Raw genomic sequence first — 27,838 nt, 5'->3', positions numbered from 1 at the left:
GATGAAGTAGCAGTCTTTGTGGGTATAAAAATAGCTTTAATATTCACTGTATTGAGGGTGTTTTGGTCTTTTTGAACAGCATATTATGTCCACAAAATTAAACCAAATCAAGAACTTTTTGGTCAAATAAGAAAACATTCTCAGTCTGTTCATCTCACTTCAGTCTTTTATTTCTTCTCAATGGGAGTGAAGCCCACAGACCCAGTTAAAGGTGCCCTAACACTTCTTTCCTCTGAAAAATCAAATCCCAAATAAAGGTTGAATGTTATTGAGGTGTAATGACTTCAACATACCAGTCTGTGGACCAAAGCTGTATCACACACTAAAGCACCTATCAGAGAAATAATCGGGCTTCTGTTGAACAAATGCAAACTCTGTTGTTGTTTTTAGCTTAGCTCTATAAAAAAAAAATACAGCCAGCCTAAACATCATCCTGGAGCAATGGCCATGTTTTCAAATGTTTAGTCAAATCCTAGGACTTGTTTGTCTTGATGAGTAATACTTATCATATATGGTTTAGATTGAATACATAATTATATAGCTTTAATACATACAATAAATATATGAAGTAAGAAGCTGACTGAATGAGGTTACAGATAAATGTCCACCAGCGGGCACAATAGGACAGCTTAAGCTGCTCATCCCGATCACTATGGAAAACAGATGGCAGTTATTTCTGAATGTGCTAACGTGAGGGAATGTTCCTACAGCTCTCAGCCTCCACTCAGGCAGTCCACACATTCAGGACCTGAAGACAGATCACATTCCTGTTCAACGTCTCAATGAGAAGTGACAGGGTGACATCGAGTTTAAACGAGAACAACAGGATGACTGTGGAACGCAGGGAGGGCACCAGTAAAAGACCTTTAGTGGATGTGAGTGAATAGGCCTTAAATCTAGCATGTAATGTGTGATGCTAACGGGAACACTGAACAACAGAGGACTTGTTGCTTCTATTCAGGCCCCAGAGGGAAACTGGTTGGTGAGCTCACTACAATGTCCTCGTCTTGGGACCAGCTATTCTCTCCAAGACTGCCAAACAACAAACAACAAATCTACTTTCAGCAACAAGAAGGTCTAATACACATATGTTATACTTGTATGGTTCCTGCTCTTATGTTTCTTGGGTGGAAAAATTGATAACCCATTGTTAAGAAAAAAAAAAGGGTTCTGAAAACACATTTCTTAATTTAGCTGATGAGTTGCTAAACTTTTGCAGTAAAGGTAAATTAAAAAAGGGTTAAAAATCAAGACACTGAGTCAGGACAAGCTGGTCATAATGGCCACAAACTCTTTTGACTGAGTGAATTTAAACTCTGCACCACTAGACAGTGGCCACAGAAAGACGTAAACAACATAAAGGGTTGCCTAAAAGTAATGAATGAGTGTGGAACCGGAGAGTCACCAGTTCAAGTCCCGGTGCTGACAATATCAGGAAATTGGTCTGGTAGCTAGAGAGGTGCCAGTTTCCATCCTGAGCATTGCCGAGGTGCATCCCCTCACTCTGACATCTCTCCATTAATTCATGTATATAGGATCCTGATTGTGCATGTGTGTATAGAATTTCTCAACAACAGAGTGGAAAATGAAATTTCCCCTCGAGGGATTAATGGAGGATATCTTCTTCTTCTTATAAAAAAAAAAAAATCCAGGTAGATTATCGAGGATTTTCTGGGCTCTCCAAAGTGGAGTCGAATGGAGAATGTTGTGAAATAAGGGCGACGACCAGAGAATACTGCTGCTCTGACAAACGTACGCTCTGCTTCTCTCAGTCGGAAAAAGAAAGCCGTTGTTTATGTACTCGGGAGAGGAGCTGGTCACATCAAAACTGTCAGTGCTAAACTTGTGAGTGTGTTTACCTCCAGGGTTGATCCAGGCCTAGATGCTGAGACTTCATCTGTTTATCTCGATGAAAAGCTCAAGTGACTTGGTGTTGACTGGTGTATTGCTATACTCTTCAGTCATAATTTAGAGGACTTTCATTATCATGAATGAGTGCTATCAGAATGAGAATGGAAATCTAAATAAGCTTGCCTTTGTTGATTCTTTTACTCAATATAATATTACGAGTAGTGTATACGGCAAAATTAATGAGAATATCTCAGACAGGAATTAAATATTTGCCAATCATTTGGGTCAGTTCTGTCAAAATAATAATTGAATCTTGTCAGAAAAAGATCAGTTTAAAAAAACAGATTTCATGAATTCTGATTCATATGAATTTATATGCACAACTGGGCCCTCAATCTGAAATACAGTGCTTGATTAATGAGCAAAACTAAAGAAAGGGGTATGACTGAAATAAGAGAGAACATTTATGTAAGCTCAGTGATTTCAGGACACACACACACGCACGCACACACACACACACACACAGGGACCTTCCTTGTACTATTGACCTAATTTACTGGCAACATGGGGCTACACATAAAATATTGATAACTTCACTAGCACGCTCTATGCAGTCTTGAGCATTTCATCAGTTTCAGTCTAATAGGATGACAGAACCGAACTGGGTAAGTTAAATAGAGGGGTTCAACATTTGTCCTTTTCTAAGCCAAAACATGAAACAGAGTCACAAAGAATTAAGTACAGCTGTTCTTTGACCACATCTAGCCTTTGCCCTCCCTGCCTTGCCCAAGTTATACAGACCTGTGATTAAACCAATGGTGAATGGCTGATGTTTACAACTACAATAAGAAACATTCAGACACCTAATAAAACCAGCTAAGATGTTTATAGTCTCCTCAAGCAGAACCAGCACACCTCATGTTAAACAGCCTTCTACTGAAACTGTGTTTGTCCATCCAGAACCTGACCTACTGGTCTACCACTACTTATGATAATTAACAATTATTTACGTTCATAAAAGGTATTAACCTGATGGTGGTATCTTAAAAAGGCATGCAAGGGTCTTACCATGTGGCTCTGCTGTGACTGTGTGGCACCGTACATAGTGATGCCATTGGTCGGTGGTGCCAGCTGCGGTGTATCTGATTGGATGTAGCCCCGCCTGTCGATGAGACTAACCAGAGAGAAAAAAAGAAAGAGGAAAATGGTAAATGGACTGCACATACACAGTTCTTTTCTAGTCTTCTGAAGACTCACAACACTTTTAGAATACATTCAACATCTCCCTTTCACACACATGTGCACACTGAAGGAAGAGGATGCTATGTAAAGCACACATCAGTATGAACTTATTCTATGGACACACATACAGTATGTGTCTTGCCCAAGGACACTGTAACATATGGACTGTAGGAACTGGGATTGAACTGCCAACCTTCAGATTAAGGGATGTCTATGTTAATAGCCCTGCATTGGACACTTGGCTTGAATGTGTTTGTATGATGTTGTTGTGTGTGCTGGCCATGCATCTACTTTGTGTTTTGATGTCTGTACTTCGATGTTTTTTTGGTTTTATTGCCACTGATGTACCCAGGTCTCTCTTGAAGAAGAGATAACAAAATCTCAATGAGACTACCTGGTAAAATAAAGGTTAAAAAAAAAAAACTCCACCACTGAGCCACTCACTCACAAATATAATTAAACAAATGGCATGAACAAGAACAGATTAAATACAGTCCAGCAGTTTAATCAAATTGATTGTTCAGCGCACTGAAAGCTTAAACATGCAGATGTACAAATGAAACAGTCAGACACTTTGACTGACTGAAGCTGAATCTACGAATGACCTTGTGTGTCAGTGGTTACACTCTGCTGATGAGACAACAGTGTGTTAAAGCATGTGTGCTGTATTACTGTGTACACGCCTCAACATCTGAGTCTTTACACCCAAATCTTCTAAACACTCTCTCACGGTCACACAACCGTGGAAAGTCATCTCTGCTTAATAAATCTGAGAGCTCCTCTAATGAAGCACTAGAGTCAATCATTGTTTCTGTCCCGTCGTAAATATGGGCGAACTCTGACACAGCTGGTTAGACGACAACCTGCTGAACTCTTGTTATGTATGTGCACATGTGAGGTCATAGACCAGCTGTATGTGCAAATGATTATTTATCTGTCAGATAGAGGTATAGCTGACACAGAGCAGTCTCCACCACACACATAAACACACAGCTGTGTTGTTCAACAGGGCAAGCATTGTAATCATTTAATGCAGAGTGTGTTGACAGTGTGTTCCAGCTAGACTGAGCTGGATTCAGGTGGAAATGGTTTGCTAGAATCCCAAATAAAACTGCAGGAACCTCCAGCATCAGCTTGGGTTGCTGGTAATGCATACCGGAACGTCTGCAAATGCGGCTTGGAGGAAAAGAACATAAAAAAAAGGATGATGCATTAGAAAATGTGAGTCAGTGTCTCAGCAGGGAATGAAATGCAAGAGGCTTTTGTCTCTGTGCATGTTTGTTTGTGAGAGGGAGCATTGCATGCATAGTTTGAGGCTGAGGTGAAACAATCCTTTATTTTAATGGTAGACTTAGCTTAACAATGCCAGTGATTGGCCACAAATACACACAAACATGCCCAGATGGCAGCCAACTGTTCACTGAGGACTCTCCTTTGCCACCCACTGCAATCATAATCGGTGACTTATGGCTTTCAAGGCCACATGCATGGACAGAATAGTGATCAAAGCCCACATCATTTTTTTTTTTGTTTCATTTGTTGATCTACCTTTAGATGGCACTGCATGCATGTGCTCAAATATAGTCTGTATGTGTCTCTATCTTTTTGTTCATACTTGTGGTGAAATAAGTGCAAAGCAAAAGGTAAAGCTTAAGGCTCAAAGTTCTGAAGGCTAAGAGATGCGTGACGTCTTACCTCGTCACAGAGAGGGTTATATCATCTAAGTGGTTGGTTAAGATAAGAGCAGATAGTAGGAATCTGGCTCCAGCATGAACACATTTCTAACCATGACGAAAGAAAAAAGGAGGTGTTTAATGAGAGGAAGTAAGAGCTGCAGTTTCATGGATGAGTTAAGGGAACTTCTGGTTAAAATAATTTTAAGTTGGGGTGGTGCAGTGGTGCAGTGCTTAGTGCGCCCGCCCCATGTATGGAAGCCATGGTCCTCCAAGCGGGCGGACCGGGTTCGAATCCCACCTGTGGCTCCTTTCCCGCATGTCATTCCCTACTCTCTTTCCCTGATTTGCGGCTCTGTCCACTGTCCTGTCTCTCCAAAAAAGGCACAAAAAGCCCCCAAAATATATCTTAAAATATATAATTATAATTATCTTCATTTAAGTAGCTGGCAGGAAACACTGGTACTGACATAAAAGTCACATGGACATTAAAAGTAGATGTGACAGTGGGGTTATCTTTCAGTTTGATCACATGAACAGCTCAAGGTAGAAATCTAGCATATGAAGCTGACTCTGATCTCAGATTTTGTTAAAATCCTTTCCACTCCAGCGGTTTCTTAGAAGACGAGTATAGAGAGAAGGCAGCAAGCAGGCTCCGTTCACTGCAGCTCCTCGCCTAAAGGACAGATCTATTTCAGACTAAATGTTATATTGTGTGTGCGTGTGTGTGTGTGTGTGTGTGTGTGTGTGTGTGTGTGTGTGTGTGTGTGTGTGGGGGGGGTCTCTTTACATGAAAAGCTTCAGAATGAATTCTCTAAAACTGTTAATGAACTGGGTTAAATGTCCTCAGCCAGGCATCTGGGAATAAATCATTCATAAAAACATTCTTTTCACATACCTCGGTGGAAGGGGTCCACACAGCGCCGCACAGCAGTTGGTGAATATATTGCCATGGCTGTACGGGTTATAGTTGTCTTTCCCTCTTTTAGAAGACCAGGACCCTTTTATCTAGAAAAGACCACACAACATCAACACGTTTTGGCAAAAAACACAGAGACAGAGACCAACATGCTTAAATCCCTTTGAATACTTTCTTTGTAGAAATAAAATGTATTATATAGTTTGTCCTGTTGATTTCCTTATGCTAACATTTTTGATTTATTTCCTCATGACATATCACACAAGTGATTCTCAGTTTAGAAATATTTTCTTCTTCTTTTTCAATTTTACAAAATATATAAAAATGTTGTTTTAGGTTACAAAATTGTAGCTTAAAAGAAGACCACGACTTTTAACCGTTGCCACAAAAAAACAGATGATACTTATTATCCGCACTGAAAAGTCAGGTATTCTGAATCCAGCACAGGGTTCAAATGATCAACAAAAAAAAACATTCAAATTCATACTGATATGAAGTGTTTATTTATACTCACATCTTCATTGGTCGTCTGGTTTGAGCTGATTAGGTAAGTATGGAAGCCTGATAGGCCCACTATTGACCATACAGAAAAGAAACACACCACCACCTCCATCACAGTGACACAAGTCAAGGAATAATTTCTGTATTTTTTGGTACAGGTTTAAATTGATCTATTCTTCAATTAATAAAACAGACAAAAAATGTGAAAACCAATATACAGACATTGACCCATACAGAGCTCCAACGGACAAACAAATGGTGCAAGCTCAGCTAGCATATTGACCTACAGCCTCAGGCCTGTCCACTGCTTGCCAATAGGTCCTAGTTACCAGTTAATTTGGCTGGCAATGCAGAGCACTGCTCATTTTCTCTGCTCCACATAAAGCACAAAAGCACACACACTGTCCTACAGCATTGTTCTGCCTGAGAGACTCAGAACTGAATCGTAGGGAACAGTCTCAAAGAGAATTTCTTGTTCATTAAATAAGACAACAAATGCACTATATAGCACAGATACATCGCTGAGGGCTTATTGAAGAAAAAAACAAATGAGTTGGAGGGTCAGTCAAATATTACTTGGTTAAAAACCATGAATCTTTCTGTAAACTGTGCTGTAAAAAAATAAAAACATCTAAATGCCATCCCATTCCCTTTACTCTTCTGTGTCTCTCTGTGTCTTCTCTCCTCCTCTTCAGTAAGGACAAAACATGTCATCATTCAGCTAGTACAAAGGACTGCTTTAATACTATCGACTGCAATTCCCCTTTATTAAAGTCCTGTAGGACACAGGCCGTTATCAGCTTGGCTTGGCATTTCTCTGCCAGAGAAACAGTTATCGTACTCGGCCATAAAGAGAAGGGCAGAGAGCGAGGGACAGTGTCATAGCCCGGTGCTCTCAACTGAAATTTGTTAGCAGTAAGTAGCATTGGGTACCATTAAGATTTCATCACTGAAAAGGTTGTGTCAATTCTAAAAATGATCAGATGCCTGTTTTATTTACAACTATTATTATTTACACATTTTTTTCTTCGAGAACATTGGCTGTCATTGTCAGGAGGTTTTGCATAAAAGGTCAAAAAAGGTCATTTCAGTATCTTCTCAAAAAAGTCTGTCGAGGAGGTGATAAATTTAAATTCTGACATCAGCTCCTTCCGTCTTTCCTGCCTGGATTTACTGCTTAGAGCGAAGGACAAACTGTGTCAAACTTCCTTTTACTGCAATATCAAATTAAAACATTTGACTTGCTTGGACTGACAACAGTCTACATGATTAATACTGATGTTGTGTCAAGACAATAAGCTGTCTTACAGGGTATTTCTAACAGCTGCATCTTAAGACTTCTTGCACACACTTGGCATCTATCAGACAAACGGACAGATCCATGCTCGACGTCGAATCTCACTCACACAACATCTCTGTAGAGGGAGCCAAGTAAGAGCCAGATGAAATTAAAGAGGAACTGAATCAATCGACAGAGACAGATTGAGAAGTTGCCTTGCGTGCTGCGTTAGCCTGATGGAACAGGACTAATCAGACACACACCAGTTGTGCAAGGACTAGAAGTGCAGAAAATGACAGGAGCATTGGATGGAAACGCTTTGAGGAGGCATGTCATGGTAATAAATTCTGACCTACATAATGAACTACATGGACCCTGGTTGGGCAAGTTAGTGTGGAACAAGTTTTAATATAATTTACTCTAACTTATGAGCCTGATGAATGAACTTAGAACAATATGGAGAACGTGTTAGAGACAGTAGAATCATTCTCATTTAAGATACACATATTTCACAAAAAAAGCCAAAAGGTCGATGTGAGTAAAAGGATATCTGGCAGGACTGTCTTTTAGTGCGCTGAGGAACCCGTGTTGATGGGAGCCTGTAAAAGAAGACAGTATTAGTCAGACAGTGTACGGCTGCATTTAGCATTTAATGCACACAATGAATCACAACAACATTAAACACTCCCTGACTGGGGACTTGTACTAGAGAAAAGGTACTACACTCTATAAAGCCATTACCTGTGAGAGACAAGGGCGTAAGAAAGCATTGATACATCATATAATTCATTTCATTCAGTTTGAATGCATAGATTTTATTTTGAACTTGTTTATGCACATGTTTATTGTGAACACAAAATAGTGCTCCTAGATTAAAAATCAACTCGGATCCCACTGATTGAACTACATTAAATAACCCGATCTGAACTGAAATATTTGTGTTTTTTTTATACATTTATGAACATTTAGTTAAAAAATATCACGTGATACTGTACGCTATATATATAGCGTACAGTATCACGATCAGCATGACTACATATTTGCCAATGCATAGCCCTAAGGCAGACCCTTTATTGGTTAAAGTGCTGAGTGCCATGAAAGATGAAGTTAGCTCAGCAGACTGAGCCTACATGAATCAGTTTTTCAATTTAAATACTTGAAGACCAAATATAATATAGTGTTATATGTTTGTTGGACACAAACCACATTGATCATCTACTTATTTTAATAACACCTGTCATAATTCAACAAATGAATCAGAAGGTGCAAAGATATGTTTTGTTGGTTTATAATTAACATAATAATGAAATTATGTAACATAAAGGTGTGATTTCAGCACCTGGATGACTGCAACTACCTTTGATTTGAAGTATTGTGGAGTTGAGTTTTCATAGATTTGCTGGGTTTCTACTGTAATCCTGAAACATGGCCAAATTATGAAACCACTTGGATGTTCTCCAATTACATTTGAGGCCAATTTTGAGACTAAAATTCCACCTGCAGTGGTGCTGTTTCGCCAAATCTGACAGCATGAGACTCAACACAGAGTTGTGGTTACAATCAAAGTGAGAACAGGCTTGTTGAAAAAAAACAAAAAAACATTAAAATGTTATTATTCAGTGCTACACTTTTGTAGCACTTTTTGTTGCCCACACTTTTCTCTCAGTGCAACACTGATCCACTCTATGTCCTTTATGTGGACACAACCTTACACACAAGCACACCCACTGATGGGGAGCCCAACAGTCCACCGCCGGCTCCCAGCTGGAAAGATGGTAACAAGCCAAAATGCTGCAGCTTTTCACAACGCCCACTTACAACCTGCTGGCTCGAAACATACCAATAACACAGCCAGGAGGAGTGTGTGTGTGTGTGTGTGTGTGTGTGTGTGTGTGTGTGTGTGTACCTCAGTACATGTCCCTTTTCCCAACCCTCAGTTTCTTACGTAAAATGATGTGTGTGATGACGAAGGCAAAGATGAAGATGGTGAGGAAGGAGAGGGAGAGGATGAACATGTAGAAGAAACGGTAGTTCCTTCTTCCCACGCAGTTTCCCACCCAGGGACAGTGGTGGTCAAAACGTTCTGCACACACAGAAAGAGACAGAGGCAGAGTTAAAAGATTATACTTTTTTGGAAACATGAATATCTTTTCTTTAACCTCCTACGCTGCTGCAAAAGTCATTTCCATTCAGGTTCTACTTAAAAATGTAGATTCTCTACTCCTGTCTGGATTTTAGTCTGGGAAGTGTTTGGATGGTCTCTGGTTGTAGTACATTTGTAGTCCAAGTACTATTGATCAATAACGTATCAGCAGGCTTTGGCGTATGAAGGAAAAACAGTCCTTGAGGAGAGCTAAAGCAGTCTGAACACAATCCCCCATTATGATGTGTGATCTCCCATTGGTGCTAATCTGACGACAATTAATTAATCTTTAAAACGTATCTCTACATGAAAAAGCAGCTAACAACCCTCAAGGCAAAACTGGAGGTGAATTTTGCCTCTCTTTTGATTTAATATTTTGATCTGTCACACTTCTTAAGTTGCTAACTGGATGTAATCAATGCAGCGCATGTAAAAGGAGGTTTTCGGCGGAGAATCATTTATGGCTAACTGCTGGCTGCACTGGGAATACCAAGAAGTTGACCAATGTTCCCAGAAGCTTATCATTGTCAGAGAATAGCTGATTGATTCCCAGATTGCTAGCGCACAGCGATATTAATCCCGCCTGTATACTATGTACACATGTTTTAGGGATCAGGTGTCCTCAAATGCATCTGTAGATAATCTTGATGACCAAGTATAAAAAAAACAAAAACTGAACTATAAAAAAACAAAAACAAAACAAGGTATCTTCAGCGCATGTAAACTCTGCAAATTTGGAGCTATGGGGAATTGGGGGAAAAGGGAAGTGTGCAAGGTTGAGAGGGTGAAAAAAGCTCTTATCTGGGTCAACAGATAAAGTGCTGGAGTAAGTCTTTATTTAAGAATATTTGAAGATGTTTGGGGAACTGATAAAAAGAGAGTGGAAGAAAAGTGTTAAGTGTGGTCTTGACTGCCATTCTCCTTCCTAAGACTTTATGCAGTACAGACCAAGAGAGGTTTACCTACATGTAAACACTGACACAAGTTTGTCAGACATTTTGAGTACAGATTGTGCTACTGAACAAAGTGTGATTGTGTTGCACAGAGGAGCCTCATTTAACTGAATATCAGTGTTGTAAAACATAACTCAAACAATTGAAATCAAGATAGACTTAAAACATATCTGAATGAAATGTGGAAGTGATTAACTACTTAATTTTTAATATGAAATGCTTTCTGATGAAAACGACTCAGTGGTATTCTAATCAAAAGACACTGTGCCCCGGTAAACGTATCTTTTTACTGATTACATAAAGAGTCGTGGGCTCCTTGTTAATGAGGTTATTTAATCAGCCCTAATCCCACAGTCCTGTATTCGAGTGTGGACGACTTGCTGTGCACAGTGGGATCAATTCAACTAATTAATCAGAGCAATCATTTGTTTAGTGAGGTGAATTGACCTGCCTTTGTCTTCTTTAATCAATGCCTGGTCAAAGGAAACACAGCCTCTGGTCAGATGTAACATCTTAATGTTACAATGTATGGATGGGTGCACACTATTCAATTTCAATTCAATTCAGAAAGCTTGATGGCATGACTTTGACAATATTTCCAAACTTGTTGCCACAATTTAACCCCATTATGACTGAAACATCTGCATATCACAGGTGGAAGCTAACTGCTCAGTAGCGTCATGATCCATCCTATGATGTTTAAAACCAAAAGCTTGAAACCCCAACTCGACACTGAATGATGTATTTGTCAAATGTATTCTCATGTATCTATTATTCATCTCATGCATGTTTTATTGTTGCCCTACATAACAATTGCTTTACCTCAAGAGGGTCTTAAAAATGTCAACGTCATGTACAGATAATAGCACATCATCAGAAATCTGAGCTGCAAAAATAAAATCATCTGGAATAATTAATCATAAAGACACAACCTCTTGCACTACACCAAAAATGAATCTGTACAGAAACTGTATAGTAAAAGTAAAAAGAAAGAGACAACAGGAAGACAAATAGAAGCAGTCTCTGAGTTTATGTGTACGTATCATAATTCTACGCCCTTATAAGCGTCTCTTATCACACCCAGAGGAATAACCCCTTTTTAAATAGTGACTCCACAATATGGCTCTGTGTCCACCAGGGAGGCCCTATCCGTTTTGACTGCTGACTTATTTAAGAGCTTGTTAGCCCCTCTGGCATTTACAGCATCAGAAGTAGAGACAGGAAAGGCAACTGTATCATTTTTTCAAAGCCGATGTGAAAAAGGCCAGAGAAAATCTTGAGTATAAATTTTTAATGTAAATATTGAACCTTTTCTTCAGGATATATTGTAATTCCCTGCATCTTAATTTCTACACTTGAAACCTCATGATTAACTCTGTACCGACTGACCAAGGATTTCTTTAAGGGGATATGGAGCCTCACTGGATGGAGTCCTGGAGCTTTGAGAACAGAAATGAAAGTATTTATTTGTAAAGGAGACACAAGTTCTAACTGACATCTATAACTGGAGTTCATAATTTATTCCACCTGCTGTGCGAACAGAACAGTACATGTTTCTAATTTTTTCCCACCCATCTGTGGCTTACAATGATGATCCAGACCCACCTTCAAAATAAGTACTGGATATACTACAATGCTCTGTGTCTGTATTTGGACGGCCATCAAAGCATCCCCTATAATAGTACTGGTTCAAATCTATCACCCATTTATTTATTCCGGTTTGGTTTGAGGCAGGATACCTATTGAACTGAATTTAATTTTAAAAAAAAATCAGCCTCACCCTTTTCATTTCAAACTTTAACAATCCAATTAAAAAAAACACAGAGTCCACCTTTGTGCTTTTAAAAACACAGCTTTTTTTTCGTGAAAGAAATGACTGCCATTCCATCCTTCTGTTTGGCTGCCAGTCTGTCTTCTTTTCTGCCTGCAGGCATCTGCCACATCTGATTAACACTTCCTCATCTTTTCCCTCTGTTTACCACTTTCAAATCTTTGTCTCAGAGGGTTTCAGTCGGCCCCACTTCCGACAAAAGAAATACACTTTCAAAGATGGAGTTGTCTTTGATGAGTGAGCGGCATAAAAACCCAGATGAGGCCTGAATGTCTCTGTATCTCTCTTACTCTATCCATCAGTAATTGCCTCGCTGTGCATTCGGTTTTAACTCAAGGGACGGTGAATGTTGTTGGTAAGAGCAAAACTCAACCATAATGCTGCTTCTTTGTTGTTGTTGTTTTTTCTCAGTGTAACCATCCCCCCTTTCCCCTCAGTGTGGATGTAACTCCTGGAGGCATGTGTGCTGTATTTCCCCTGTAGGTAGACATCATAAAGTAAACATAGAACTTGGCTTGTAGTCTCCTTTAAACAGGTTTGTACTATTTATCTGAGTTCTGTGTGCTAATGTAAGTGGGGATTGAAACCTGTTTTGTTTTTCATAAACTGAAAATCATTAACGTTTGAGCTTATCGATACTGCAATACAATTTCAAGGCCCTGTAACGTTATATCTCGTGTCAAGTCACAGCTTTCAAATCAAATCACTGCTGCTCAAACATACATTGATCCTTTAATAACGTTTTTGAATACAATTGAATTGCCAGCTAACAAGCACATCAGCAACCAATATTCAGCACCTTACACGGTCTTCAGGTTGAATAAACTGCTGCTGCAGAAACAGGCATCCTCCTCCTACAACCAAAGCAGCCGTGGATGCAAATTTTGTAGCCAGTCCCGTTAGTAAAAAAAAAATAATAATAATAGTAATCCATTCTGAAATTGGCAAGATAACAGCTGGTTACCTAACCAAAAGTGGTGACTAAATGTTACATTATGATGTGTTCAAGGTCGGGTCCTTAAAATGACAATTAGGCAAAAGTAAATAAAACGTCATCATGCTGCGTTCAAATGAAATGTCAAGAAAAAGAAAGGTTAGATTTTTCTCAGAAACTTGAATAAACGGTTGCTTGGAGGACATAATTGTTTGTTTCCCTAGCAATATATAATACAGTATAATACAGCTGTTTGGAAGAGATATAAAGTATATACCTAACTTCAGATGGGGAAAGTTAATTGTCATTGATACTGATACAATAATGAAGACTCCTTAACAGTCAGTCTTTATTGATACCCAAATATATTTCATGATTCTTAGATAATAAACAATTATGTCATTGTGAATCAACCTTCTAAAAAATTAAATTAACGTCGTAAAGATGATTTTCTCAGAAAGGCCAAAAGACTAAAGTGAGGTATGACGTGCAAAAATTAAACAAACTGGGTGAAGACAAGTTGGTTTTGGTCTTGGGTGTTTGTGTTCCTTGTTCTTATGTCTATAAATAAATGTAGTTAAAATTAGAAGTTGAGGCCAAAAATACAACCAGGAAGAATTGATTCTCACTCACCCACACAGTTGTCACAGAGGCTGCAGTGGGAGGCACGAGGCGGTCTGAAGATCTTGCAGGTGAAGCAATACTTCAGCTTGACTGTCTGGCCGTTGATGGCCACCTCTTTAGTTCTGGGAGGAGGCCTGTAGCCTGTGCTGCCATTGGCAACATCTAAAGACACCATTAAAGAGGGAAAGAGAAACAGGAATCAAAATTAAAAGACTTTTAAATCTTTACAATGACACAGTGTTTTGTCCAAGTTCCACTAAGGCCTGATTTACTTCAATGTTCATTACTAGTGTGCTAGGAATAGGAACAAACATCCTGATGGGATTCACAATGCACAATAAGCCACTCAATATGTTGATATCTGTTCTAGCTAAAACAGAAAACAAGTTAGGATAAATGGTATACATGACTTGAATGCATACATTTAATAACTGTCAGGACAAACTTTGACAAACACATTGCTTTAAATGTATTGTCTCTAAAAACTGCAGGCATGCTATAAGTTATACATTTTTACTTATTTTTTTTCTTTTAACTCATCCTCAGTCAAAAAAGTATTGTACCAACGCAACCCGAACAACCGAGAGTAGCAAACTATATAAATGCTAAGCTTACTAATATTTAGCCAGTTTTCTTTAGTAAAGCAGTTTCACTTGAATTAATGCCACGCTGCCTTTCACACCAAGACAAAATCTAACAATCTGTAAAGGTTTTTTGTACAGTTGAATACATTGTGAAAATGAACCACTTGAGATAATACAAATACATATTTCTTTATTTGTGAGATAAAAACAGTATTCACACATTATTGTCCAGGAGCAATGTGTTGACTATGTCTGGTTTAGTTGTCTTAAATGGATGAATCTCAAGAAGGCTTTTGTGATATAAAACCTTTAGTTATCTCTACAATATTTGGCCATTTTAAAAGTACATGTTTTTATATGAGAACAGCTTAAGAGTCTCGAACTCACACAGCCCACAGAGCACATTATGTTTGATCAGCCCTTCCATGTTAGCTTTCTGAATGAGCTACAGATCGGGCTGCTGTGTGACATCAAACTTCCCAACCAGAACCAAATGTAACCCTACAACTAGCCACCTTTCTTTTCTGAGTCACATGAAGACAACTGTTACAGGGACTTAGAGTAGAACTACTTAGTAGTAGTATTAGTAGTAGTAGTAGTAGAACAATAGTGTTAGTAATATAACTTCCACTTAACACTTTGATCATACAAAAAAGAAAATCATGGCAAAGTGCTCTGAATGGTTTTTGGTTAAGACATCTACGATCACAGGCTAAATGGTGCAGATGAGAGCAATGATAGGGATTCTCTATCCATAAAAGGTAGAGCCTGGATCCCATTAATACTCTGCCTGCTATGAGCACTCTCACACACCCCGAGAGAGTGAGATATTGTGTGTAGGAAGATAATTCTGAGATCATTTACGCAGCAGCCTGTAGCGTTGCAACCAGAGTGCTATGTGTGAGTATGTATTGGGACTGTATAGGGACTGAGTGGCTTGTGTGGGTGTTTGACATTTCTGAAGAAGAGCAGAGGAAATGTTTTGTTCCATTGTTTCATTGGTCTCTATCGTGATCAATACCAGAGCGCTCTCCTCTACACTCCCTCTGCTCCTCTGCCCTCACAGCACACTTCACTGAGACAGAGACAATATTTGAGCAGACAGTTAGAGAACAATTTGGACGACAAAGATACAATTAATATCAATAATGAAATGTACTTAAAATTCATTATGAATTTAATTTCATTGTTAGTTTCCAGTTGGACCCAAGCATTGCAAGGAAATTAACACAGACACGCACACTCTGGCCTAAGAGATTACATTAGAAGTGAATCAACATGTTTCCATTTTCTTTTTGCCTTGATTGTGTCGCCTGACATATTGCAGACGTTCTTATTGTTGTGTATGGTTTCTCAGAGTGTCTTAAGCAACATGCAGAGCAGCAACTAAAGAAAATAAAGAAAGCATTATGAATACAGCTGATGTGTGGCACGAGAATACAATGTACCTACCTTGCATTGATAAGTGTTTTTTTAAGAGCGAGAGAAGTTTAAAGTTTGAGACTTTAAATTGTTCGAAAGCAAAGAGAATGCTTTTCTGCTGTTTCCAGTTATCACAAAAATGAACAAAAGCTTCAAAAGTAATCTTCTTGCAGCCCAGCCTCAGAAATTCTACACTCAGGGTTTCCCCTACATTCCTACATTCATTTGTGTTGGCCCACCACCACAAATGTGACCTCCTACCACCCCAAAAGAAAGGCATAAAATACTTTATTCATAGAATTTATGTGCACTTGTTTTATTTCAGCAGCACCCCACCATCCCCAACATATAAACCTGGGGAAACACCCACACTGAAACCAGTGTTTCTCCATGTAATCATGTACGGTAAATTAAAATAGACCATCACCTACACTTGTTCACAGATGCCTGCAGTATAGTAGCAGTTGAGCGGGGATGTCAAAGTAGCTTTCCTGCCTCACATGGACATTTATACACTGCCATCCAGGCAGACGAAGCTCAGCATTTCATCATGGCCAGGCCTAACAACCTACAGCTAAACTGTAAGGCAAGTAGATTGGGAAATGACGAAACAGAATATGTATACACCACACACACACACATACAACCTTACACACAGAGCTAAACAAACAAGTTTCAATGTCAGCCAAATTGTGCTAGGTGTTGCCTGGTGAGGTATAAATGGAAACTAATTGCCATCATGCTGTGCATGTGAAGGAGAGAAAAATGCAGCATTTACCTTGACAGATGGAGGCGAACTAGAGTACAATGATGATGACTAACATGTAGAAGTCAAGTCAACAAAACAGCTACAAAGAAAATAATGTAACTATAAAAAACATTAAATAATTCACTAAATTAAGTTTCAAATAAGTGTTTTTTCCTTGTTAAGAATATTTAACAGAAGGTCACTGGTATAGCTCAGTTGGTAGCAGGAAACCCAGAGTGCAGGGTGTACAGTTTGGTCGTAGGTTCACCTCTATCACTGATTGGTGGATGTCATCCCCCAACCTCTCTCCCCACATTTCCTGTCAGCCTACAGCTGACTGACGAAGATAAAGAGTCAGACATATTGTAGTTTGAGCATGTTGAACCAGGTGTATATCACATCATTACATTTGAGGAAGTCATTCAATATGGAGTTAATTATGGTTACTATGAGAATTCACAGCATGGGATTTAATTCCTAAAACAGATAATTTAATTTATTCTGTGGCATGTGCAGCTTTTCTTGGCATGCTTAAAGTTTAAACAGAAGAGAGATCATTTTTGTAGTCAAATCTATTTAAAGACTATTAAGAGATGTGGCACAAAACTGACATTGCAGACTGTTCTTTTCATTCTGATCTCCTGAACATATTCTGCGGGGGATTTTAAAGAATGCAAAGCTAAATGGATACCATTAAAGGCTGTGCCAGTGTTTGGAATTTCTGATCGGTTGCAGTTTCAGCATGATTTTCATTTGTTTGCGTCTGTGTTGAGAATACATTTTTGAAATGGCCACAGAAGCAGAGAGCAGCCCAAGTATCTGCTGATAGTGTGTGCAAACAAACAGTTGGAAAATTCTTCTAGTCGTACATGCTTGGAAAATATTCCTACTAATAAATCAACTTGTAGATTTGATTTTGGGACTGTTCCTTTTAAGTCAAATACATAGATCTGCCTTTTAATCAACTAAGTATGTTTCTGGCACACCATTTCAATCAGCCACCACTGACTTTTAAACAAATAAATAAGAGATGCACCGATCCACTTTATTTCCAGTTCCAATCCGTTTCCGATACATATGTATGTACAGAATTATCATATTTCTTAGCCACACTATGAAGTGCATGTAAAAGGACCGTAATGTAACCCAAATAGTAAATGATGATCAGAAAGCATCATTTTGGTGTGAAGCAAAAAACTTAAATGGAATTCTAATCCTTACTTAATTCACGAGAAATATGAAATCTTTATAAAACCATTAATTCGTACATCTAACCACGCTTTTGATTCTGTTTGAATTAGTATAGCTGTACTTCTCTTCACTGTTCTCATCCAAAGCAAGAGCTAAATCTCAGGCGAAGTGTCCTCTGTGTCAGACTTTGGCACTCGGTGCTGAACTGACGAACACCACGGCCAAGACCATGAGGATCAGTTCAATAGTCTGGATACAGAAATGTGACATTTGAAACACATTTGGAAAAATGACAACTCAAGGCACTGCCAGATTTGGACGAGGCTAAAATATGTCAGCACCAGAGTGCAGAGAAGGAAAGCACAGCTGCTGCTTCACCTCGTACTCCTGACTGGATAACCAAATCTAAAGAGTGTCACAGAGAGACAAGAAGGAAGGAAAAAGACAAAGAGAAAAATGCTTAAAGACAGTTATACCTTAATGTAGCCTCCCTGCCTTAAATACATTGAAGAGCATTAAGAAAACAGATGTGTGTTATTAAGTGGGTTAATCCAGGTAGGTCTGATTGCTTAACAAGTATGTTTACATTCTCTCTTTTTGTCTTTTCTCATGTGTCCCATCAAACATCTCTCCAGTGACAGCTCTGTTCCTTCTACTACCGCAGGACTATAATCTATGGATCTATCAATTTTTTATTTGTCTTTTTCATATCCATGACCCTGTGAGTCTGGCGAATGAAGAAAAACTGAGAGAAGGAAAAGAAAAGGAAGTTATTATGGCCAAGGTACTTCAAAGAGTGCAAATTAACCCTTTACAGCACACATGGTCAAAATGACAGTAAGGTTAGATCGAGCTAGAAGCTTTAAGATGCAAAGGATGAAGATGAACCGATGATGACTATACCACTTTTTACAGTGATTCCACAACAGTGCTGCAATTAATCTCCGTAAATAGGACACCTTTATACTTATACTTATAGGGTCCCAGTGTGTGATGTTACAGAGCGTTATGGTGTTGGGTGAGAAAAATAAGTCTGAAACATAAACAAACAGCACAAATGTAACACACACACACACATCACACTGCTCTGACTTGCAAGCTCGGCCTCGGTTGACATCATTTCATCTCTGTTCTGTACTTTTATATTGTTCTCTGCTGGCTTAATGACCGAATAACTTTGCCCACTATTCCGCATCAGTATCTTTTTGCACAGAATGTGATGCATGACAGAGGGGGAACAGCTCTGTCTTGAACAGGCTGTGTGAAAAGGGACTACATTACATAATCCTGATGGAAGTTTGAAGAAAAAAAATCAGTTCAGCAACAAAAGACAATGGGGCTATGCAATTAATCTATATTCAATTATTATCATGATGTGAGCATTGGCAATAAACATAAGTTTTTTTTTTAATTGCAATAAATACTGACTTTTGCACTCAGCTGAACACCTTCTACCTGTTTGATGGAGGTCTGGATTATTTGTTGACCATGTTTTCAAATCAATTTGATGCAATCAGATGAAGCTCAAGCTAGCCTTCATATACCCTGACATTAATTGGTGCCAATTGGTGAAAAGAAATGCTTTCTGAATCTATTTTGGATCAAGGACACAAGGATTAAAAATGAAGGACAGCAGATGATAACTGTGGAAATGCAGTTGTAGCTAATAAACACTCTTTGTTTATACTATATTGTTACTGCAATATTAAACTATATTATCACACTGCTTCCAAACAGTTACTGTCGGTCTCTGTCAGGTTAAACTCTTCCTCATCGTCTTGCTCACATGCCCCCTTTGTCAGACATAACAAGAGAGGATAGGCTTTGGTCTATGTACAAGCAATCCCCAAATGTAGAAGTTAAGATGTCAAGTAGCTTAGTAATAGAGCCTATTTCTGCCGGCTGCACACCCATTACTTAATATTCAGCCAGCTACAATGAAGTCAGACAAAAATGTGACCCAGGCTGTTACACTGGGAAGGGAGAGGAGGGAGGAAGAGAGTCACATTATCTGTTAAAGTACCAGCATGAATTATGAATGGACTGTCATTCAAAACAAGGTATTATTTCATTCTACACTACAAGGAGACGAAGGATGTCAGTACTAAGTCAACCAGACAGACATGCAGTAAATTGTCATGGCAAGGGCAAAATATTCTTCAACATGGGGTAAACAGACCATGCTGCTGATATACCCGGTCACTGAGAGGGTATCTCAGGATCAATCTGAAGAGTCAGCGGTCTCTTTCTACACGCTGATTTATTTCACTTTTTTCATTTCTAGAGTTGAAGGCCGACAGAAGGTCAAAATACGTACAACATATTAATTGTAAAGTCTTACAGTTTCCTCCAGTCCAAGGCCCAGTAAACACTTCAAACAGGACTACAAGGTGTTCAAATCTCAAGAGCTTGTTAACAGTGTTTTATCACTACCCGGAGAGATACTTTATCTAATGGGATTAAATAAACTCTGATCCTACAGAATGGCTCTATCTGGTGATGGCCATTGTGTTCGAGTTTGCCACCTGAACTGCAACTGGCAAGGACACAAAAAAGTGGTACCAACGAAACATTTTCACATATTTTGCAAACAGAAACTAATTTAATGAGTGCGCAAGTTCACAAATAAGAACTATATGGATAAAGCGATAAAAAGAAAATCGAATGACACAGTGGAAATGCTTTGTTGTGTGTTTCCCCTACCATTATATTAGGGGGGCGGTAAAGTAAATAAGTCAAAAGGGGCTTATAGGTGGCAAAGGAGAGTAAGGCAAAAAAGCATATGCATTGAAAAATCTGAATCTTATATTGATGCCAAAAAAAATGACTTTGCAGTTCCACTTTGATTTTTGATGCGAGACATGTACTATCCATGCATTCATTATATATACCGTCTATAGTCACACGTGGCTGGAGCCAATCACAGCTGACATTTGGCAAGAGCTGGGGTACAACCTGGGCGGGTCATCAGTCAATCACAGGGCTGACATACAGAGATAAACAACCAGGCAAATTTAATCAGCAACAGGGTGTCAGGCTTTTGCACAACTTCCTGTTTATGACATTAAATGCTTCGGTAGAGTGGAAAGAGTCAGGGTGTACCACTCATGGTAGTAAGTTGCTGAACACAAAGCAAAAAATAAATAAAAACAGTGGTTCCCACACCTGGCATCAAGGCACAACACATTCATAAAACATTCAAGGTAAGTTCTTTTTTGCAAGGTATAAAACCATGTGAAGTGAATCCTACCACTACAATGCCAACATTTTAATAAAATTATGACATTATTAATTGACTTATTGTTTACTTTACTTAAAAGGCATCAGCTTCTATTTAGGTAAGTGGCCTCAGGGAACACAGACGAATACATATTTAAAAAAAAAAAAAAAAAAAGATGTAGTTGAAAGCACTGTCCCCACCTTCAAACAGCCATATCGACTTCCCTGCAGTCATGAAAAGCCTAAATGTCATTGCATCCTCTTCTGATGTGCCCTGCTTTCCTCCAGCAGCACAAGCTCTAAGCCTTCCAAAATCTATTTTTCTGCTGGCCTTGAGTCTGGCCAGCAGCTTTGGAAAATGAAGTGTGGTTGCCCTGGCATTCTCCGGCTAGCTTGGACCATATTTGGTGGAAGGAAGGGAACAAGGTAACAGGCAGCTCTGGCCAGCCCTCTGATTAATGTATCAGAGTCTTTCAGATTTGGCTTGTGGTGGCTGAACTGATGCCAGCCTGTTTAGTCCTGACATATTGGGCAGGCAGGCAGACATGATAGACATCAAACACAACACACTGAGGAGAAATCAAGTCTTGTGTCCATTTCAAGCAGAGAAAAACAAAACGTGCTACCTCAGCTGAAGCTTTATACATGTACAGAGTATTTCCACTGCTTTTGTAGATCAAGTTATAGTGACAAGATACCGAGGATGAAGATACCACAGAGATAATAATCTGTCACACATTTCTCATGTATATTTTTACTGCTATAAACATGCCATATTTTATTTTGTCTGATGTAATATAGACTTCAGGCAACTCACTTCAACCTCCTTTCACACACATTTTGCAGACGGCAGAGATTTTAGTTCAAGATGATGACAGCAGAGACCTCTCTATCAGCTGTTTCAGCTCAAGTGCAGGGAGCACATATTTTGCAGACAATAGGTCCTCTATTGTTATGTCAACAGATCAATAGATGGGATGTTGAACTTGACTCTTGTAGCACTTTGACTTCAAAACATCATTATTTATTTACGAGGCAGCTGGTGAAATGAAAAACTACTTGCAAAGGGCTGCTGGTGGCTGGAGTCAGTGATTTTTGGTTTTCCTAAGACAGATTCATGTATGCATAACAAAAACCTACACGATATATGGAAGATGAAAAATTAGTCATTTGCAATACTAATACGACGCTAGTAATCCAGTAAAACAAAAAACTGTTAAGGAAGTGGAAAGAATAAAGGCTGTGCAATTACAAATCTAAGGAAGCAGCAGATCAACATGAGTTTAAGAAAGCCTGAAGTGCTAAGAGCCATTAAATTATTGCAGTTCTGATATGGAAAAGTTAGCTACTCTTCCTAAGCGTGTCAGCTGCTTTCTTCTTATCAGGATCTGCACAGTTGGAAGAAAACAGGAAGAAAACTGCTAGGAACTAGTCAAGAAGAGAACGGCAGAAATACAAATAGGAAGAATGTAAAAACAAACATAATGAATAAACTAAGATTTAAAGTGGGCAGATGTCCACTATTAAAAAGTAACAAAAATATGTATTTTTAAATTACTGACTTCGACAATGTGAAATGAGAGAGGACAAGTGGACTGAGAAAAACAGGAAGAAGTACAGGATATCGTTAGGCTGGTTGATGTTGGGGTCTGATATGTGGTTAGATGATCAGGCTAAGCGTTAACAGATGTGCTACTAAAGAATTGGATGTCAAGCTGCCACGCTATGGTTAAAACATAACAAAACCACACTGCACAAGTCGTTGCACTGCACAAGAAGATCCAGAAGAGATGGTTGTGGCCGAAGTTGGACAACGATTTACAAGGGAGTCACTAATCACAGCTAAATTACAAAAATAAGTTGGCTTTTTATTCCATTTCACTTAACCGACTGTCCACAAAGATTGAGCTATATATGTAACCAACTACATGACAACAGTTTTCTGTGAAAAAATGTTTTAAGTTAAAATAAAGCTCTGTGCATTTCCAGTCCTAATGCACAGCACAAAAGTCAAATGAGATGATGGCTAAGTGGGTTTTGGTATTTGGGTCAACATTGTTCGTATTTTCAGCCTTTTATTTGATTATCCACTGAAAAAATGTTTGCCCATATGACATGGTACTTTTGCACAACACTGTTTCAGCCCACTACTCCAAGCTCTCTGTACTCTACTACCTTCTGTCCTAAAGCTTTTAAGTCTCCTAATGAGATTAATTAAGCCAGTCTGGAGTTTGTTTAATAAGGCCCCAGTGGCCAGAAGCATGGAAAGGACTGTCTCTGGAAAATAGAAGTTTCACATAACAAATAAAAAGGACAGAAACTTAGAAGTGAGGTTTATAAAAGAGGGTATAAAAAGCTAAACCATTGATTTAAGTGTTGATGATTCATTTGGCTTCAGGGAAGTGAAACACTTTTGGAGACCGGCCATTCAGTCCTGAATCTTCTGCAGAACCTAAACTAACATCAGTGCACATTCCAGTCAAAAGGGCCCTTGAATGTCAACTGACAATGAGGCTCCATTGTGCTGACTGCACTCTTGACTCAACTTTAACACTTTGAGTAGTGATGTGTCGTTCGTGAACGATTCGTTCAAAATGATAACGATAACGTTTGCAAACTGAAAGCTGCTTTAACAGGCACATACATTCTTGTGACACCCAGCCTAATTGTTATTAAAATATTTAGTGCTGTGCTTCCTCGACATCGACAGAATTGAGACCAGGGCTCTTGTTCATTGTACTAGTATGTTGTTCTCATGCTCAGTGAGTGATTCGTTCACTGAACGTACTGAACAGAACGGTCGGGGAAAATATATGTGATTGTTTTAGCAGCTTTCAGTTTGCAAACTGTAGCTTTATCCAACTAAATTCTCAGCTCATTGGCTTTTTATTCACCACCGCCCGTTCTCAGTACGATCGCGAGCAGAACTAAACGTTTGGCCATTATCAAATTCTGATACGCAGGCAGAGCTGCAGAGAAGTACTGAACGATTCGGTGAACGATTCGGTGAACGATTCGGTGAACGAATCACTTTACTGAACTGATTCGGTACACTGGAAAGAACTGCTTTTCCCATCACTAACTTTAAGCATCTTCTATTAAAGCTGATGGTTGCATCCAAGAAGTGGGAGCATTCCTTTGGATTCAGAGGCAATACTTTTTCTCTGCTTTCATACCTCACAACATTTCACATTCACAAGTTAGAGAGCACTACTTTAATGGCTTTTCTTTATGAATTAATGCAAATACATTTGGGAGAATCACAAGCTTAGATTACTTTTTACTCTGTAGCATGTCCATTTCCATAAGCTTTCCCAAATATAGTGTACAGTGTTTTTCAAAAGAATAGTAGATGGTTACTTGTCAACTTCTATCTCTCTATTTTTGCCTTGCCATGCAACTATGTTCATAATGAAATCAATCTGCAACAGCTGCATCCAGATATTGTGTTTCTCACATAGACACACTTTTAAAATAAATTATTAATTTCTCCACCTGTACTGATTTTCAGCAATGATAAACAGACAATGAGTCTCAAGAACACACTGATTTCACATCACAAAATGTAGTCTCGGCTGTTTCTGGCTACATTTTTCAGCATTGTCGCGGGTAATTCAGTTAAACCTTTTCAAGTGAATCCCTAATGCACCAAATTAGTCTCGCAAATTAGACTGGGACCTAATCCAGATCAAATTTCTGATCAGGTAATACATCAGATGTAGGGCCCTTGAGAACAAAGAGCTAAATAAACAAGTCAAAGCCTTTTCGTCAAACTGCACAAATACATAATTTAGCCTAAATGCAGGTAGCCTCTAAAGCTGACAAACTACAGACACATCAGACAGATAGTCTGACACTTTGTAAAGGCACACGTTGGCTACTGTGGATTAAAACCATGCAGACATAAGAGTCAGACTGAGTGATAATATGGGCCTTCATTAAGTCCAATGTCCTTTTTTTCTTAAGGACTCTTAAAATTTGGCATGTGTGCTATCAAAGTTGAGAGGTCCTTTCAGAATCTACATACTGTCAATCCGACTGATTATACTTCATAGCTGTTAGAAAACCAGATCAGTTTGGAAGACTGTGTGGATGCGTCTAATCTACTTTGGATTGACAGCTATGTGGCTGTGCAAACATTCTCCAGTGATTGGCCACAAAGTTCACTGCATCATTTTCAAAATAAATACCAGAGCTTAACTATGCCAGAGTCAAATCTAATATTAGGAAGGTTTATAGAAACTTATATGACAATGAATATCCTTTTTTGGATGAAAAGTAATTTCTCATTCTCAATTGCTTCCTATAATGTACTGTATATACAGTATATAGAATCAACTCAAAGTCTTACTTAACTCCAATAAAAATACGGTACCATAAAAAATGATGTAACCATGGTCTTAAAACAAGAGGAATAGTCTGACATATAAAATACATTAAGTAGTATGCAAAAGAGGTTGTGAAGTGCTCAGGCTGTTGTAAAGAAACAAACCTCACTAATGGGGTTTTCATGTCCATCTTTCTTTTTCTCAAGTCTTTAATAATTCAATCAGCGTCTTACCTATTTGCCTCTCGAGGTCAGCTGCTTCATCTGGGGTGGCCCTAGGCAGCACTCCTGGGTCACTGAAGCTGGTTCTCAGGAGGGTCCCCAATACAAAGAGAAACAGCACACCTCCTATGACTGGGATAACTGGGGTCAACTGCAGAGCTAGGAACGGACAACTGGGAATGGAAGAAATGGGGAGAGAAAGAAAATTAGCAAATAGAGAACAAGAGACACGTGATTCTGCCTGACCAGTTTGAGTTAAACTGAAGTAAAACCTAAAAGTTCAGCCAGAGTCTAAATATATCAGCATACGGCCCGAGGTGCAGGCGTTTTACTCTCTTAATATACCCGCTCATTTTAGTGCAAACATTTGTACACAACACATAGTTTGTGACACCAAACTGAACTCTGCTAGCCATTCAGATCAAGAGGTGTTAATACCTGTGACTTACTGCTCAACAGTGATAGACAATAGGTGGATGTAAACTCTTAACAAACAGGAAGACATATCCCGGGCATTGTAATCTGCTCTAATGAGACAATCTGGAATAATCCCATTAATCCCACTGTTCAATGGTGCAGTTTGTTATTACAGTAATCACATTAAAACGAAAGGGGCAGGACACAGGCTGCAGCATCTTCAAGTATTGATCATTATTGGTAAAGTGACAATCAATCCAGATCAAATTCTATTTTAAACATATTTTTGAGGAAAGGAAATATTAATTGTTTACACCAGCAGTCCCCAGTAAACTTTTTCAGGGGGAAAGTTTGGTGATCATTTATTTTATGCACTGCTTTATTGGTACTTGGGGGGCACACTCTATTAGGGTTCAAATACATTGAAGGTCAAAAAAGCCCCTCTTTAAAAATTGAGCATGATTGTTCTATATGAAAGTGTTAGAATGTCTTTTGTCAACCCATCACAGTATCACAGCAGCCTTCAGATGGTAGCACTTTAGGAGGGCAGTTACATCCGCAGATTTGTGCCAACAACAGTTATTCCGGAAAACCATGCCAGCTATATTTAGGCTCGCCATGTTGGATTCCATCAAAGACAGTGGATAGGGAGGATGTAAATATGGACCCAGACCATTAGATTTGCTGATCTGTGCTAAATGGAATTCTAGCATCGTCTGCACACACTTCCTGCTTTCACCTGAACTGCTGGAGATGCATATCCTTCAGCTAAGTGAAAGAGGTCAGCCAACCAATGAAAGCCCTAATTACTGGGATTTTAAGATACGCTGGCATTAATTATTCACCCAAACAACCGATTCTGAAACAACTCCAAAACATACAATGCTCGTGCTGTTTCAACAGAGTGTTTACGCTGTGAGAAACACACGGTCTACGACTCAAGTCATTTTCCAAGTTGAGTGGACACTAGCCAGTCCTGCTGCTACCCTACATCTGGAGTGAGAGTGAACTAAGCAGAAAACACTGGGATGTCTGGGACATCAGCATGGGGCTTCAGGCAGGACAACACTATGCAGCACAAACATTACTCCAGTTAAAAACTTGCCTGGTGTGCCAGAGGTTGTTGTACTGGACTCTGACTGTGTCAGTGTGAAACATACACAATACATGTCAGACACTTGCTAAGAGGGCATACATTTTTTTATTTCTTTGAGGTTGCTCCCCAGCCCAAGTCTACTAAACTAGGCCAGGTGGAGAATAATCCTCAAGTACATTTTCATGAAATTGTAATCCAATGCATTTCATATTCCCATCTCGGGTTGAGGCAGAACTGCAGACCAGCTCTCTGTTTCTTATCTTTCAAATCTGCTTGTCTTTGTTTAAATATAAAGCAGCTCTGTTGGACCTGCCTGTCAAAATACTATTACTGCAAACATTGTGGGTTTAACAGTTGCACAAACCCATTGCTATTTTTTCCTCATTTATATAACACTGCATACCACACAGCAAACATGATGATACCACAACCAAGTGGTACACTGTTATTTAATAACGTTTTTTATCACTCATGACAAGAAGTGTTTGGGTGTCTAGGTTTAACAAGATGAAACATTCAGTTCAAACAAGTTTGCTTCAACTGCCATAGAGAAAAACAAATAAAGCATTGAATCAGATTTCTGACTATTGAGTCTGTGCTGAGATGTAGGCCTGGAACAGTTTTTTATCTTTGTCTCGAACAATTACGTTACAGGCTTCACG

General features: G+C 39.0%; 1 protein-coding gene across 4 annotated transcripts in view; it reads right to left on the bottom strand.

Annotated features, from left to right (window-relative positions):
* The window catches only part of LOC109981297 (palmitoyltransferase ZDHHC14), a 43,331-nt gene that overhangs the window by 3,638 nt on the left and 11,855 nt on the right, over positions 1–27,838 (bottom strand). For all 4 annotated transcript variants that reach the window (XM_065966158.1, XM_020630020.3, XM_020630019.3 and 1 more), the window contains exons 3-9: positions 25,676–25,836; positions 13,960–14,112; positions 9,411–9,548; positions 8,016–8,064; positions 6,200–6,302; positions 5,665–5,774; positions 2,920–3,025 (exon numbers count right to left, since the gene is read on the bottom strand). In XM_065966158.1, coding sequence (XP_065822230.1) covers positions 2,920–3,025; positions 5,665–5,774; positions 6,200–6,302; positions 8,016–8,064; positions 9,411–9,548; positions 13,960–14,112; positions 25,676–25,836 — 820 coding nt within the window. The remainder of the gene's footprint in view (positions 1–2,919; positions 3,026–5,664; positions 5,775–6,199; positions 6,303–8,015; positions 8,065–9,410; positions 9,549–13,959; positions 14,113–25,675; positions 25,837–27,838) is intronic.

The sequence above is a fragment of the Labrus bergylta genome, chromosome 18, assembly GCF_963930695.1.
Source record: "Labrus bergylta chromosome 18, fLabBer1.1, whole genome shotgun sequence".
NCBI classification, from domain to species: Eukaryota; Metazoa; Chordata; class Actinopteri; order Labriformes; family Labridae; genus Labrus; species Labrus bergylta.
The sequence above is the reverse complement of the archived record's forward strand: the minus strand, read 5'-3'. Positions and strand labels throughout refer to the sequence as shown.